Genomic DNA, 15122 nt, shown 5'->3' with positions numbered 1-15122 from the left:
GCCAGTCTCCTGCTCTCTGAGTGCCTTAGAGCCCCTGTGCAGGGGCTGAAGCAGCATCGCAGACCACGCTTGCTTCGAACATCTGTTGGAGCCGAGGCTAATCCGTCCCTCCAAAGAACCCGTCTCTCTCCCCCTTCAGTGTGGTGTGGAGACCGGGCGGGGTGATGTCTGGGTTGCGCACGGAGCTGGGAGGAGGCTGCTTCACCACCCGGTGCTCTTCATGCACCTGCCGCTTCAGGACGCGCTCCTGAGCATGGGCGACGCCGGTGGAGGTGGATGGTCTTAGGTGACCCCTGTAAAAGGGTTGTTCGACCCCCAAAGGGGTCGCGACCCACAGGTTGAGAACCACTGCTTTAACCAATGGTTCATAGCAATTCTTCATCCAAAACATATTCACAATAGGAAAGGGTGGTTTATTTTTCAGTCACTTGTATAAATAATTTTTGGTCCTTTCTCAAAATTAAAAGTGTTATTTTTCTCACCTGTTGATAAAGGTTCTCCCAGTAATCCTGAGTCATCAGCCGAAAGAGTGACAAGAAAGCCCAACTAAAGCTATCAAAGCTTGTATAGCCATAGTCTGGGTTTCTACCGTATGGTACACAAATGTATCCTTCTGGACATTGCCTACAAATCAAAATGAATGTATGAACATTTTTACACTTTCTAATTAAGCACGTGCAATGTCTCAAAGCAAAAACAAAGGAATAACTGCACTCTTGTACCTCAAAATACTGAGGTTTATGGAACAGTTGAGAATAAAAACTTTATAGTAGCTTATTTAAATATTCTGATGAATTTTAAATAATCCCATATCCAGGATTAAGATGTGAAATTGCCTCTTAAATGTCATACTTCCTCAAATCTGGGTACTTGAGAGACCGCCTGCTGCCAATTACCTCCCACAGACCCATTAGATCTCACAGGGTTGGCCTCCTCCGGGTGCCATCTACCAGCCAATGCCACCTGGCTATTACCAGGGGGAGGGCCTTCTCTGTGGCAGCTCCGGCCCTCTGGAATGAACTCCCCGCAGGGATTCGGACCCTCACCTCTCTCCAGGCCTTCCGAAAAGCCGTCAAAACCTGGCTTTGCCGGCAGGCCTGGGATTGATGAGTTCCCCTCCCCTCTCGACATGTATGGTTGTGCGACTGTTGTCGACTTTTATTATTTGTATTTTGTCTTTTATGTTCCCCCTTTTTTTCCCCTTTGAATTGTTCGCCGCCCTGAGTCCTCCCGGAGAAGGGCGGCATATAAATATTAAAATAAAATAAAAAAATAAAATTAAAAAAAATCAAATCAAATCAAAACAAAACAAATCAAATGCATCAATCATGAACAGAAACTTCAAATGCACTTTAAAATGCTTGTTTTAAACTAAAATAGCTAAGACATAAAAACTGAAATGTGTAGAAATATATCAGGTCCATTAAAAATCAAAATACAAATTACTCTGTGGATTTATGAAGATTTGAAGATTCTGTGGATAACAAAAACCTGTGTACATATTCAAGGCTGACCTGAATCAGAACCAGACTGTCCTTAGAAATTTAAGGACACTGTATTACTTAAGAGTCCATCACACTGAGTCCCATCGGAGTGAATATCTGCGGTTCAGTCCCCTTTGGATTTCCATTTTTGGGTGCTATTCCTCCTACTTATCTTCTTAAAGAAAACAAATAAATTTCTAGATCTAACTAAACTAATTCTCAATTAATGAGTGTGTGAAAAAGTTCCCATTAACTTATTATGACTTTCAAGAATAAGTTATATTTTGTTATCCAATTAAAGAAACCAAGTCTTTGTACTAAACCAAAGTTTTATTTAGGATTTAGGACTAAACTGGGCTTTTAAGACAAAGTATTTTAGTGGCTTGAATATTCTTGCCATATTATAAAGCAAAGAAGAAATACTAGATTTCTCCCATTTCTTCCCTTAAGCTTCAGCTTTCTGTATAACGTTCCATGATGCCAGAAAGCATCCCCAAACCTCTTCCATAGCTTTTGCTCAAATATGTTAGCATTCAATGGAAAGTAGTTAATGGACTAGCACCGTAATGGTGAACCTATGGCACATGTGCCACAAGTGGCACATAGAGCCCTCTCTGCGGGCAGACAAGCCTTTGCCCCAGCCAGCTGGTTTTCAGGGCACATGCAGGAGACAGGCATGCATGTGTGGGGAGCAGGGTGCACGTGTGGAGGTCGTGCATGCATGTGCGGTGTGTGTGGCGCATGTGTGGAGGTTGCGCATCCAGGGGGAGCACGGCGGGGTCTGTATGTCACATGCACTTGCAGGGGGGGCAAGTGGAGCGCAGGGGGTGCACATGCATTGCATTATGGATACGTGCACACTCGCGCACTTTCAGCACACAACGACAGAAAGGTTAGGCATCACTGGACTAGCAGATTTAGTTAGATTACTAATATTGGATTTGTCTTCTAAACTATACTTACCCAGCATCTGAGCTATTACCGCAGAGCAAGGCATCCTTTGCACCTTCCAAGTAGTAAAAGTGATCTGGTAAGGAAAAAAAAAACCAACCTTATGATATTTTCATTCATATCATAGTCAGAGTTTTCTGTTTGTTGCAGAAGACATTTTCACACTAAGAGCCACAATCCAATAAAACATCCCGATACGTTGGAAAGTAATCAAGAGACACAATAGAGATTTCTACTTTTGGTAGAAATTGATATTCCATGCACAATATTTCGCAGTTTTGTTCTCCTGACTGTGGAAAATCCAGAAATTCTGTTGATGCTCTATACCATTATTGTTAATTATATGGAATAAAAAATTAAACAAAAATCTTTATGACATGTTTTTTTCAGTTCTAAACTTTTAAAACTAAAATTTGAATTTTTCTAAAGAAAGTTTCATTGAGTACTTCAGATTTATGTGTTCCTGTATTGAAAAAAGCAAAGGCTTGCTATAATATGTGTATTATACAATACTCATATAAGTAAAACCATTAAACAGTCCTGGTTTTTCATCCAAGAAACTAATTTCAAATTTGTGTTATGAGCAAAATGACTATGTCTTACTTGTGTTTGTGATGTGTGTAGCCTCTACAACTCTCTTGCCCAACATAAAGCAGTCCAAACACATCTGGGAGGCATGTAGATGGGGAAATAAGATAGACTAACATAGTGATAAGTTAACAGTGCACAATCTGTTCTATCTTTAATAGCAACTTGTTAAATATAACTGGTCTTGTGACTAGACTTGTATGGGAGAAGACAAAGCAGTTAGGAATGCAGGTTACATGGTTGTTTGTGTGTGTGTGTGTGTGTGTGTGTGTGTGTGTGTGTGTGTGTTGCTATTCTGCCAGTTCGCACCAATTCGGCCGAACCAGTAATGGGGGCAGTGCGAGGCTCCACCCACCCGCTCAGACGTTATCATGGGCCTTCTGCGCATGTGCATGCTCCCGCTACCGAAGCGGTAATGAAGATAATAGGATATTATTACTGGTCTGTGTGTGTGTGTGTGTGTGTGTGTGGAATTCAAGGAAGTTGACTACCTTGATTATATCATTATATTTCCTGAATCCAAGCAATTCTTTTTTATTATTATTTAATATCTTTACTTAGGAATCCATGTGATTCCGTAAATGACTAAAATCTGATTTTCAAGGTGAAGTACTGCCAGTGTGTGAATATGAATTAACTAATTAAACTAACATCACTATTGGGAAAGTGGACAACTTGATTGACGGGAAATTGTCATTTTTCTCCAAATAGAGCACTCCTAGCATTTTCAAAGAGCTTTACTTTTTCTTTTGACTTTGCAACAGAAAACTGCTAATTAATTAATCTACATCTGTGACTGAGCATTTAGATTCAAATACAAAACATGAGTTATTGGTTATTTATTGCAGTTCTATATTGCAACTCTTATTTGAAATGGTGTTTTTACCAACAGCACTGATTTCCCTTCATTTAAGCAATTCATTTTCGATGATCTATACTAAATGAATTAAATTTATATGGTAATTAATCCAGAGAAGCCACTTAATAAAATTATTCCAGAATTTTTTTTTTAGATTAATTATTATTACTTTATCAGCCCTATTGCCAGGCAGTGTCAAGAAATGATGTTTTCACTTTAATCAAAAAGACCACAAATGAACTAAATATTGGAAAATAAGAGTGCCACCCTGTGGAACAACTGAATGATGGTAAGTGTGATGTGAGTTGATTCACAGTAATATTTTTGATTCCACAAATATTTTCTGAATGTAGAACTGGCCAAATACATCGATTGGATTTATGGCAAAGCTTAGATTCATATCCAAGTACTCTAGTGCAGTGGTCACCAACCAGTGGTGCACGAGAAAATTTTGGCAGTCAGCAGAAAAAAATATATGCATTTTTTATATTGCACTGAATACTATTTATCTTTAAAAAAACCATATCAGTGGTCCATGGGATTAAAAATTATGAATTTAGTGGTCCCTGAAGTCCGAAAGGTTGGTGACGCCTGCTCTAGTGGATTACTATTATTGCTACTTCTGTTGTTATTTAAACATTACCTTTATTTTCCATATATTTAGACCACAAGAGCTCAGTTCCATTGTAGTATTCCTTAAAGCGTGGGTCTTCAGGAGAAGTGTTATTCGGCCAATACAAGCATTTATGCCTCAAGTGACCCATAAACAACTGCAATCCTATTAGTGCAAACACACTCAGACAAAACAGAGTCAAGATCATAACATCTGAAAGCTTCTTCACAGACTGAATGAGGGCACCTACAATTGTCTTCAGGCCTAAAATAAAGAGAAAGGCATAATCCCAAATTAGCTTCGGTTCGAGCTCTAGGTGTTGGCAACTGAGATGAATTAAAACGTTTCATGCAAGCAGTTCCTATTTTTCAAAGTCATTACCTTTTTTGCTAAAAGAGAAAGCCTTTAAACTCTTGAGACATGAAACATTAAAAAAAAGGCAACTATAAAGGAATATAAAAAGCGTCATCACCTAAACAGCTTTGCGACTGGAAGCCAGCAACTTTAGTTATTCTTACTTTGCAAACAGCTAATGCAAGGGGTAGGCAACTGGTGGTGTGCTGTGTGTGTGTGTGTGATACCTTTAATTTTGAAATAATGGGTTAATTACAAACATTTCACATGAGAAGATACCTATTTAGGTAAAGATAAAGGTTCCTCTCGCACATATGTACTAGTTGTTCCCGACTCTAGTGGGCGATGCTCATTTCTGTTTCAAAGCCGAAGAGCCAGCACTGTCCAAAGATGTCTCCGTTGTCATGTGGCTGACATGACTAAACATGAAGGCACACGGAACGCTGTTGCCTTCCCACCAAAGGTGGCTCCTATTTTGCTACTTGCATTTTTACATGCTTTCGAACTGCTAGGTTGGCAGAAGCTGGGACAAGTAATGGGAGCTCGCTCTTGTTATGTGGCGCTAGGGATTCAAACTCTGAACTGCTGACCTTTCTGACTGACAAGCTCAGCATCTTAGCACTGAGCCACCGTGCCCCTCAACACCCATTTATCAGATGTCAAATTAGCCCTTCTCCCCAGTCTGTTCTCTGTGAGCCCAGTGGTGGACTTGAAGTGCTCTTATAATTCCATAGAACATTAGAAGATGCAGTTTTGCTTCACAATGGTCTTATATACCTATATAAAAGGACTTGTTAACACAGTAGCAAAGGAAGTGTTGTGGCATGCTGGTGCCCAGGGTTATCTTGTTGCCTACCCTTGATTTGATGTAAGGATTTTTTTTTACCAATAGTATATTTTTTTCAAGCATGACTTAACAAGAAACATCTCCTTTCAAGCCAAAAAGTGATTTGGAAGGTAATGCTTCTTAAGCTATATTCATGCAATATCCATGCAGTTCTTTATTAGCATATTAGAAGGTTTACTAGCACTCTAATTTTCTAAATACGAATGTCCTCATTCCCAAATTATTTCAATAAGCAAAGTCTACCTGAATATGAAAAGTGCAACCATTTTTCATATTGCTGTATGAAAGAAGATTACCGTATTTTTCAGAGTATAAGACACATCTTTTTTCCTCAAAAGAGGCTGAAAATCTGAGTGCGTCTTATACATCGAATACAGCATTTTTTGCCTCCTGAAGCCCCGCCCCTTCACAAAAACTGCCTTGCCAAAATTGCATGCATAGCCTTAGAAAGGCTTTCAAAGAGCTCCCGGGGGCTGGGGAGGGCAGAAATGAACAACAAACGGGCCGTTTTATGCCCACCCAGCCCCCAGCAGCACTCTATAAGCCTCCATAAGGCTATGCATGTAATTTTTTTGACAAAAAATGGGGCCTTTTTTTGCTCATTTATGACCCCCCCCACGAGCACTGTGCAAGCCCCCCCCCCCAAGGCTATTCATGCCCTTTATTTGGAAAAAAATGGGCCCGTTTTCACAAAAAACAAGCCATTTTTGAGGAGGTTTGCAGAAACATTTTTTTCCCTTTTGGAAAGCTCTTTAACTGATAGATGAGAATTACATTGATCAAATGCTGTGCTAGCAGAAACAAAGTTTTAGGTGCTGCAGGTTGTCAGCGATTTCCTTCTCCAGCACAATGATGAATATACCTGGAAACATCTACCTACCTACCTACTCTCTCTCTCTCCCTACCTACCGTGTTTCTCTCTCTCTCTCCCCTCTATCTACCTACCTACCTACTCTCTCTCTCTCTCCCTACCTTACTGTATTTCTCTCTCTATTTCTCTCTCTCTCTCTATCCCTCTACCTACTGCCTACACACACTGTCTCTCCCTACCTACCTACTGTATTTCTCTCTCTCTCTCTCCCTTTATCTACCTACCTACTTATCTACTCTCTCTCTTTCCCTATCTACCTACTTATTTCTCTCTCTTTCTCTCCCTCTGTCTCTTTCTATCCACCTACCCATTTTTTTTAAAAAAATTGCCTCTTCAAAAACTTGGTGCGTCTTATACTCCAGTGTGTCTTATACTCAGAAAAATACGGTAACCATTTTCATGTGCAACATAACATAATTTTCAGTTCTATCTCATGCAGAAATGTGTTAAACTCCAAGGCTGATGTCTTCACCACAGCAAGAAAAAAAGGAATTGTTTCTAGACAAATAATCTAGATTAGCAATTAAATGGTCCAAACAGATACGACTGCAGTTTTGACAAATTAAAATCAGCCTCTGGGTTTAACCTAGCTCTCACCTGGGATGACTGATATTGTTTTCAATGCCCGGAGAACTCTGAATGTTCTCAACGCTGAGACATTACCCAGGTCCACAAATTCTGTCACATATCTGTAATAGGGGAGTTCACACACAAACACAAGGACAGGATAAAAAGGAACAGTTGGACAGATACAAGGGACCTAACACCTTACACCACTTACATCTTACCTGGGATTACAGAAATAGTTTTCAAAGCTCTCAATACTCTGAAAGTTCGAAGAGCTGACACATTGCCTAGTTTTACAAATTCTGTTATATACCTGTAGAATTAAACCACAGTTATTCAGAATTGAGGTAGACTTCATGATACTTACCTGAGGATTTATTTGAGCTAAATCCTTTTGGTAATGAAATTATAATTTAGTTTTAGTGATTTTGTATTCAGCACGTAGAGTGGAAAATAACTCCCACTGTGCCCACTGGGAATAACACCAAGTAAATGCTTGTAAGTTTGTAATTACTGTCAATGAAAAATTTGTTAGCACATTTGATATCAATGATTAAAGATGCTTTACCATGTATGTATGGTTTTGTTAACAGACTGAAACTTAGATGTTTGTATTTCCATGCCTGTGTGGATGTATTATGATGGAATAAAATACCTCCTTACAATGGAGCTGCATTCAGCCCTATAAAATGCACCACCATATACAGTACAGAACTGTCAGTGCTTTGTTGAAAGCCTAGTAAATTTATGTATTACTTAAGTGCAGAAAAGAGCAACCAGGATGATTAGCGTGACCCGTCAAAAGCGCGTTCCACAAAAGCGCGGTCGACGAAATCGCGTATGTGACGTCATCACAACGCGACGAAAAAGATCGAAAAATTGAAATAAAAATTAAATTACAGCAAGCCGATTCACATAAAGGTAAGGGTTAGGTTAAGGGTTAGGGTTAGGGTTAGGGTTAGGTTAAGGGTTAGGGTTAGGGTTAGAGCGTTAGCGTTACGTTTAGCGTTAGGTTAAGGGTTAGCGTTAGGTTTTTCGTTACGTTAAGGGTTAAGTTTAGGGTTAGGTTTAGGGTTAGGTTAAGGGTTAGGTTTAGGGTTAGGTTTGGGGGGGTTAGGGGAAGGTTTTAGCTTTATTTTTACATTTTTCGATCTTTTTCGTCGCGCTGTGATGACGTCACATACGCGCTTTCGTCAACCGCGATTTTGTCGTCCGCGGTTTTGTGGTAGAACCGATGATTAGAGGCCTGGAGGCTAAAACATATGAAGAACAATTGCAGCACCTGGGCATGGCTAGTTTAGTGAAGAGAAGGTCCGGGGAGCCATGATAGCAGTGTTCCAATATTTGAGGAACTGCCACAGAGAGGAAGGGATCAAGCTATTTTCCAAAGCACCTGAAGGCCAGACAAAGAATAATGGATGGAAACTGAACAAAGAGAGATTCAACCTGGAAATAAGGAGAAATTTTCTGACAGTGAGAGCAACCAATGGAACAGCTTGCCTTCAGAGGTTGTGGTAGCTTCATCACTGGAAGCTTTCAAGAAGAGGCTGGACTGCCATTTGTCGCAAATGGTGTAGGGCCAGGATGGTGAACCTATGGCATGTGTGCCACAGGTGGCACGTGGAGCCATTTGTCAGGGATGCGAGGCGTTGCCCTATCAGCTGGCATGTGCATGCTGGGCAGCTGAGTTCGGCCTTCTTTAAAGCCATTTTTCACCCTCCCCAGGCCCCAGAGGCTTTATAGGAGCCTGGGAAGGGTGAAAAGAGTGCACCCCCCTGAGGCCCTCCGGAAGCTTCAGGAGCTTCCCTGAAGCCTCCGGATCGCAAAACAATGGCCCTATGGGCAAACCGGAATGGACTTCCGGTTTTCTCGTAGGATAGGTTTAAGCCCTCTGGAGGCTTCAGGGACCTTCAGGATGCTTTCCTGAAGCCTCCGGAGGAATAAAAACAGCCTTACAAGCAAACCAGAAGTCATTTCTGGTTTGCTCATAGGGTCATTTTTAGTCCTCTGGAGACTTCAGGAAAGCATCCTGAAGGTCCCTGAAGCCTCTGAAGGGCCTCTGGGGGGGGGGGGGCAGGGGAGGCTGTTTTCGCCCTCCACATGCTCCTATAAAGCCTCTGGAGCCTGGGGAGGGTGAAAAAAGCATGCAAAAATGGGGGGGAGCACCACTCATGCATGCATGCACACTTGGGGGCATCACACATTGCATTATGGGTGCAGCACGCCCACGTACAATCCCCCTGCGCTCCCCCCTTATGGCACGTGAGCAAAAAAAGGTTCACCATCGCTGGTGCAGGATCTGCTGCTTGGACAGGCAGTTGGACTAAATGACCTACAAGATCCCTTCCAACTCTGTTAATCTAATCTAATCTTTTTATATAGATGAACAATTTAGGGCCACAAGGGAGTATGTGTATTTGTATGTCTATGTGCATGTATATGTATATGTCTGTATTTCAGACAATCTGAATCAGTTGCACCATATTATTCCATTATTGCTTTAACAAATGAAATTCTGACATTTAAGAAAAAGAGAGGGGGGGGGGGGAATTGGATTAGATACAGCAATTCTTCCTTTACATTCTACCTACTCCTACACTTCCAGAATATATTCTGAAGAAGCATGGATTGGATTTCAGGACAAGCCATTTTGCTGACAGAAACTACTTTACTGGTAAAGGGAGCTAATTATGAATAAGAAAAACTAATCACAACTGAAGTAAACATGAGATTAGTATGACTTAGTTGTAGTATCCGGTGACAGTTTTTCCATTTTGTTCATAAGTGAGAATTTCCTACTGATTCTTTCTACCTTCTGGGATTCCTATACCTATCCTAGAACAGTGGTTAGGGGAGGAGCACATGAGGGGAAATTTATCTTGCCTATTATGCCCATTCCACTAAGAGAAAGCTATTTGCAATTCATAAACAATACAATTAATGTATGTCAAAATTGTCATGCAGGTGCAATATTAGTGATACTGGTTTCTTTAAAAATACATACATCACCTATGTAAAAAAAAAGGCTGAATACTTACGCAAATGAAATTACAAGAAAATCAAGCCAATTCCAAGGATCTCGAAGGAAAGTAAACTTATCTATACAGAAACCTCTTGCAAAGATTTTTATGAGGGATTCAAATGTATATATTCCAGTGAATGTGTATCTGAAGGGGAGAAAAATCCAAGCAAACTGGTCATTCCTGCAGGATTTAGTATTTCCTGCTTGTTTTATTATTGACGCCTTTTCCTTTTATTTGGTGCCTTCCAATATGGCAGAGATTTCTGCACTTAAAACAATAATTTTCCTTTCCACTCCTCTGCCTCTCCCCGCCCCTCACTTTCATTCTCAATTTCTGCTCCTACATCTTGGATCTAAGGGCAGGAACATTCTCTTTATCAGAAAGATTATACTACTGGATTTTTCACCTTATTTTTATACTGAGCATAAAACACTACTATAGATATACATCTCATTAAAAGCTTTTAGATATAACAATTTAACATAACTTTAGACACAATGCTAGAGGACTGTTTTCAAATTCTGCTAAAAGTTATAAAGAGTACCAATGTACCAAGTTTTTTTTTCTTATTTGCAGTGTAAGAAGGAAGATATATTAACAGAAGGAACATATATTAGTATATTACTGAAGTGATAGACTAGCAATAAAAAGATATCAAAGCCCTTATTGTTTTATGGAAGCATATTACATGTTCTATTTTGGGCAAATAGTTCTCCCATATTTCTTCCCCATGAGATTTGGTTTGTGAAACTTTCTTTTTTCCTTGAATATGTACTGCACTCTAACCACCGCGCCACCCCGACTCATGCTGTTATCTTCCCACCAAAGGGGTACAAATTAGTCTAATCACCTTTGCATGTTTTCAAACTGCTAGGTGGGCGGGAGCTGGGACAAGTAATGGGAGCTCCCCAGCTGCCAAGCTCAGCATCTTTAACTGCTGAGCCATCATCTCCCATTAAGTTGCATTAATCTATATGTATAAAAATGGCTGTATGTGTGTGTTCCAGCATAACTCTGGAACGCCTTGAACAGATGACTTACTCTCTGGAAAAAAATACTATGGGGGTAAGACACCCCTAACACACTTGGGGTGTGTCCATGTGTCTGTGTCTGTGTGTTCCAGCATAAATCTGGAACGCCTGGGCTGCTGAAATTAAAAGGACTGCATTATATCTACAGTGTCAAGTTACAGTACTTTTGTCAGTGATACTGTGCATTTTGGATTCAGATTCTGTTAAGATACAGCCTGTTGTGCCTTAAAATGGCTTTTACTGTAGAGCGCAGTGGAGTTGCCATGGTAATGGCTTCACAGGACTGCACAAGGGGCCGCCCTCTAATAAAGGATTGGGATAAATACATACCCGGCCAACGCCAGGTTATCACTTAGTAGTCTAAATAAAAATTGTACATGGTATGTATGTACTCATGTTCTGAAAAATGTATCCCAGGCTCTTCTGGCTCAGTTACTGCTGTGAGTTGCCAAACAGCTGATCAGAGTACCAGACATTGTAGCTGAGCTCTGTTTTCAACTAGCTCACAAAATTCCAGAAAATTTAACAATTGGTACTTGCAAGTCAGTATGAGCTGGTTCCAATATTACCACTTGGTGTGTTTTTTGGAGGGGTGGTGGTGGAACCAAAAGCAATCCATAAAAACTCAATATATGTTTTCTTCTTGTTGTAAATCTACATCACTGCCTAGATACAGTATTTTCACAAGGTTGTCTATACAGGAGTAGGAAAACAAACAAATTGTGTACTTACTCTACCATCCATGACCACTTAGGAGGGTCTTTCAAAGTCATGAATACACAGTTTGTGAGAATAGTAAACATAATAAAGATGCTGAATAATGTTGGATTATGTCAAGGAATATGTGACAAATTCTAGACAAATACTTACATCTACCAATTCATTTCAATATATGTCTACTCAAAAGTTAAGTCTACTTAATTGAATGAAATAAACAGGCATAAGTTTATTCTCTAAATAGCAATAGCATGTAGACTTATATTTTGCTCCATAGTGCTTTACAGCACACTTTTGAGCTGTTTGCAGTGTCAGCATATTGTCCTCAACAATCTGGGTCCTCATTTTACCGACCTCAGAAGGATGGAAGGCTGAGCCATCCTTGAACCCCGTCAGGGATCAAACTCCAGATTGTGGGCAGAATTAGACTGCAATACTGCACTGTGTCACCAATGTATCCATGGCTTTTTTAGGATACTAGCTTATAAATATTCATTGTATGAATCGATGAATTTATTTGAAAATATATTTATAAATTCCACTTAAAAATGCTATGCCAACATAAAAGTTATTTACAAGATAAATCCAAAATTTTATTCTACCGGTAGAAAATCAAAATGAATCTGGTAACATCTTTTACAACTGGTGAATTGTGTTAAAAAGCATAAGCTTTCATGAGCTGTTGCTTACTTTATCAGATACTCAGGATGGCGATAATAAGCTGAACAGAAGAGAAGAGAAAAGAAGAAAAAAGAAAAAAGAGAAGAGAAAGGAAAGAGAGAGGAGACCGACAAAAAGAAGGAAGGAAGATTATTCCAAGTCAAATGATACATACAAAGAGAAGATTTTATCTATTTAAGTAAGAATATAATGTCATCAAGGTAATTAAAATTAAGGGAGAACATGTACATCTCTCTGACAAAAGAAACTGATGCTGCTGTTTAAAAGGCAGTTTAATAAGAGAAAGTTTTACATTACTTCTGTTGTAAAAGGATATGAATGAACTAAAATTTTTATAGAAATTCTTCTAAGAGTACTGAAAGGACTCAGCATGTATAAGGCAGGTGTGGCACTGAATCTGAAGATAGTCTTCCCTTTATTCAATACTATAAATGTCTGATGAGAGAACAAAACATATAAATGCAATGTTGTAATCATATTGATTTTATTTCTTTAGTTTAAAAATGAAGTTGCAGTTCAAACATTCCAGTTAATCATGGTTTTCTATTATGAGGAGTCGCCATGTTCTATTTCAGTGATGGCGAACCTTTATGGCACCAAGTGCCCAAACCGGAATTGTGTGCACACCCCAGAGTCCCAGAAACTCAAGGACCAACTGGTCTTTGGGTTTCCGGGGCTCCGGCACACGCGAAGATCAGCTGGCCGGCACACATGTGCACAATGGAAACCAGAAAAGCAGCTGCTGATGGCGCACATGCCGGCAAAGAGGGCTTTGCATGCCTCCTCTGGTGTATGTGCCATAGGTTTGCCATTATGGTGCTATTCCTTCCCTTCATAATTGTGCAAGAGGAGTTTTCAAAACTTTTGAATTTCATTTGACACTAAGCACAATTCAGTATAATATTCCTGTTCTGGTATTTATTTACTTATAGAATGTATTACCAGCTTTTCTTTTAACAAACAATTATACTGGGGTTTCAGTACAGCATTAAAACTACAAAACCTTCAAATTACAACAGTTTAAACCTGTAAAATCATCAGCTTGCAAAATCTTAATGACCACAGGATTAATGAAACTCAGAAGCAATGAATCAGTTAAAAGGCAGCATTTGTTGTAAATGAACCGGGAAGATTTCCAGACCGCATCAGGGTTGTGTTTGACCTCAGGGGGGGGGGGGAGGGCAGGGTGTGCATGTGGCTAGCTCATCACTCGTTTCAGGGGCACCTGTGGTGGCCCGAGTGCTCTGCCAGCGAAAATGGTCTTCCAAGCTCTGTTTCTGGCTTCGACGGCCTCCTGCAACCCTCTGCCAGTGAAAATGGAGCTAGGGAGGGCAGCCTTCCCGAGCTCCGTTTCCACTGGCAGAGGCACTGCAGGCCTGTCGTTCACTGTTTCCAGGGAAGCCCCATGGGCCAGATATAATCACCCCACCGGCCCTATCTGGCCCATGGGCCTTGAGTTTGACGCCCCTGCACTAGCCAAACACCGCTAATCAAGTTTATACAGATGACTTCTTTCATCCACATTACGTAGCACATATATACTCATTTACTATGACCCACATTTTGGTTTTACTCTTTTTATAAACACTTACTTTTTTATTTGCATAATAAGGGTCCAGGTCTTCCAAGGGCTGAGACACGAAGCGAGAAGGAATGTCTCCATAAATAAAAGGCAACGACTTCCCTGCTTCCAAGTCAGTATTTGGCTTCGGCTTGCTTTCATCATGGTCCTCCTCCTTTTGCTCTTGCTCTACTTTTTGTTTGGCTTTTTCCTCAGTGATCCTTTGCTCAATTGCTGCAAGTGACTCCTGAGTGAATCGGAAGAAGCAATCGGGCCCTGGTTGTGCATGCAGTGCGTGTGCCATTTTTTCATTCTGCAAATTTTAATTACTTTTTAATTCCTACAAAAGAATGACCTGTGAGAAGGAGGAAAATCATAAAGAGTTAAAAAAGAAGCAGCAGCAGCAAGCAACAACAGCAAGAGCTTTTGTGGGTCTCTGTGTGAAACTCTTCCAAACTGCAACAGGAAAATAATCCATAGCTTCCTGACTAGGCAAATATGAACTCTTTATTATTATTTGGGGGGGGGGGGGTGTGAGGATTTTCCAAATAAAGTTGGGATTGAGGTTCTGAAGTTCAGTGAGAATCAATGGGATATGGAATCTTTAATCATCTACATTAAAAATCCAGAACTGACGTTTTCTATTATTTAAAAATGCCATTTAGGCATAATAGATTCTAAAGGTTTAAAACATTTGAATAATATCAGAAAATTGTACGTCAGCTTACTATTAAGTATTTGCATGCAGAATCATAATATGCAGGAATCTTTTTCTTGTTCCAAAGTTGCACAGCAAGAAATTCCACGGATAATCAATAAAGACATTACACCCACACACACACACACCTCCTTCATCTATTGTTTAGCAGTACAAAATATTTATCAGGCTGAAAGAGTGGCTTTGGGATTGTAAATGGACCTTTTATAAGCTGCTGTACTTTCTACTAAAAAGAAAAAAAAGGGCACAGCTATAGA

The 15122-nt window shown here is 40.1% G+C and overlaps 1 protein-coding gene across 2 annotated transcripts in view; it reads right to left on the bottom strand.

The window, feature by feature from the left end:
* The window catches only part of LOC116518540 (sodium channel protein type 2 subunit alpha-like), a 61462-nt gene extending 47005 nt beyond the window's left edge, over nucleotides 1-14457 (bottom strand). Inside the window, exons 1-8 of one of the 2 annotated variants that reach the window (XM_032232023.1) lie at nucleotides 14179-14457; nucleotides 12903-13021; nucleotides 11921-12010; nucleotides 10173-10301; nucleotides 7165-7256; nucleotides 4526-4759; nucleotides 2448-2511; nucleotides 483-624 (exon numbers count right to left, since the gene is read on the bottom strand). In XM_032232023.1, the coding sequence (XP_032087914.1) occupies nucleotides 483-624; nucleotides 2448-2511; nucleotides 4526-4759; nucleotides 7165-7256; nucleotides 10173-10301; nucleotides 11921-12010; nucleotides 12903-13021; nucleotides 14179-14451 (1143 nt within the window). In that variant the 5' untranslated portion in view covers nucleotides 14452-14457. The remainder of the gene's footprint in view (nucleotides 1-482; nucleotides 625-2447; nucleotides 2512-4525; nucleotides 4760-7164; nucleotides 7257-10172; nucleotides 10302-11920; nucleotides 12011-12902; nucleotides 13022-14178) is intronic. The other variant, XM_032232013.1, reaches the window with a different exon arrangement.
* Between the last annotated feature and the right edge of the window lie 665 nt (nucleotides 14458-15122).

Source organism: Thamnophis elegans, chromosome 1, assembly GCF_009769535.1.
Source record: "Thamnophis elegans isolate rThaEle1 chromosome 1, rThaEle1.pri, whole genome shotgun sequence".
Taxonomy (NCBI): domain Eukaryota; kingdom Metazoa; phylum Chordata; class Lepidosauria; order Squamata; family Colubridae; genus Thamnophis; species Thamnophis elegans.
This window is presented reverse-complemented; position numbering and strand designations above follow the sequence as displayed.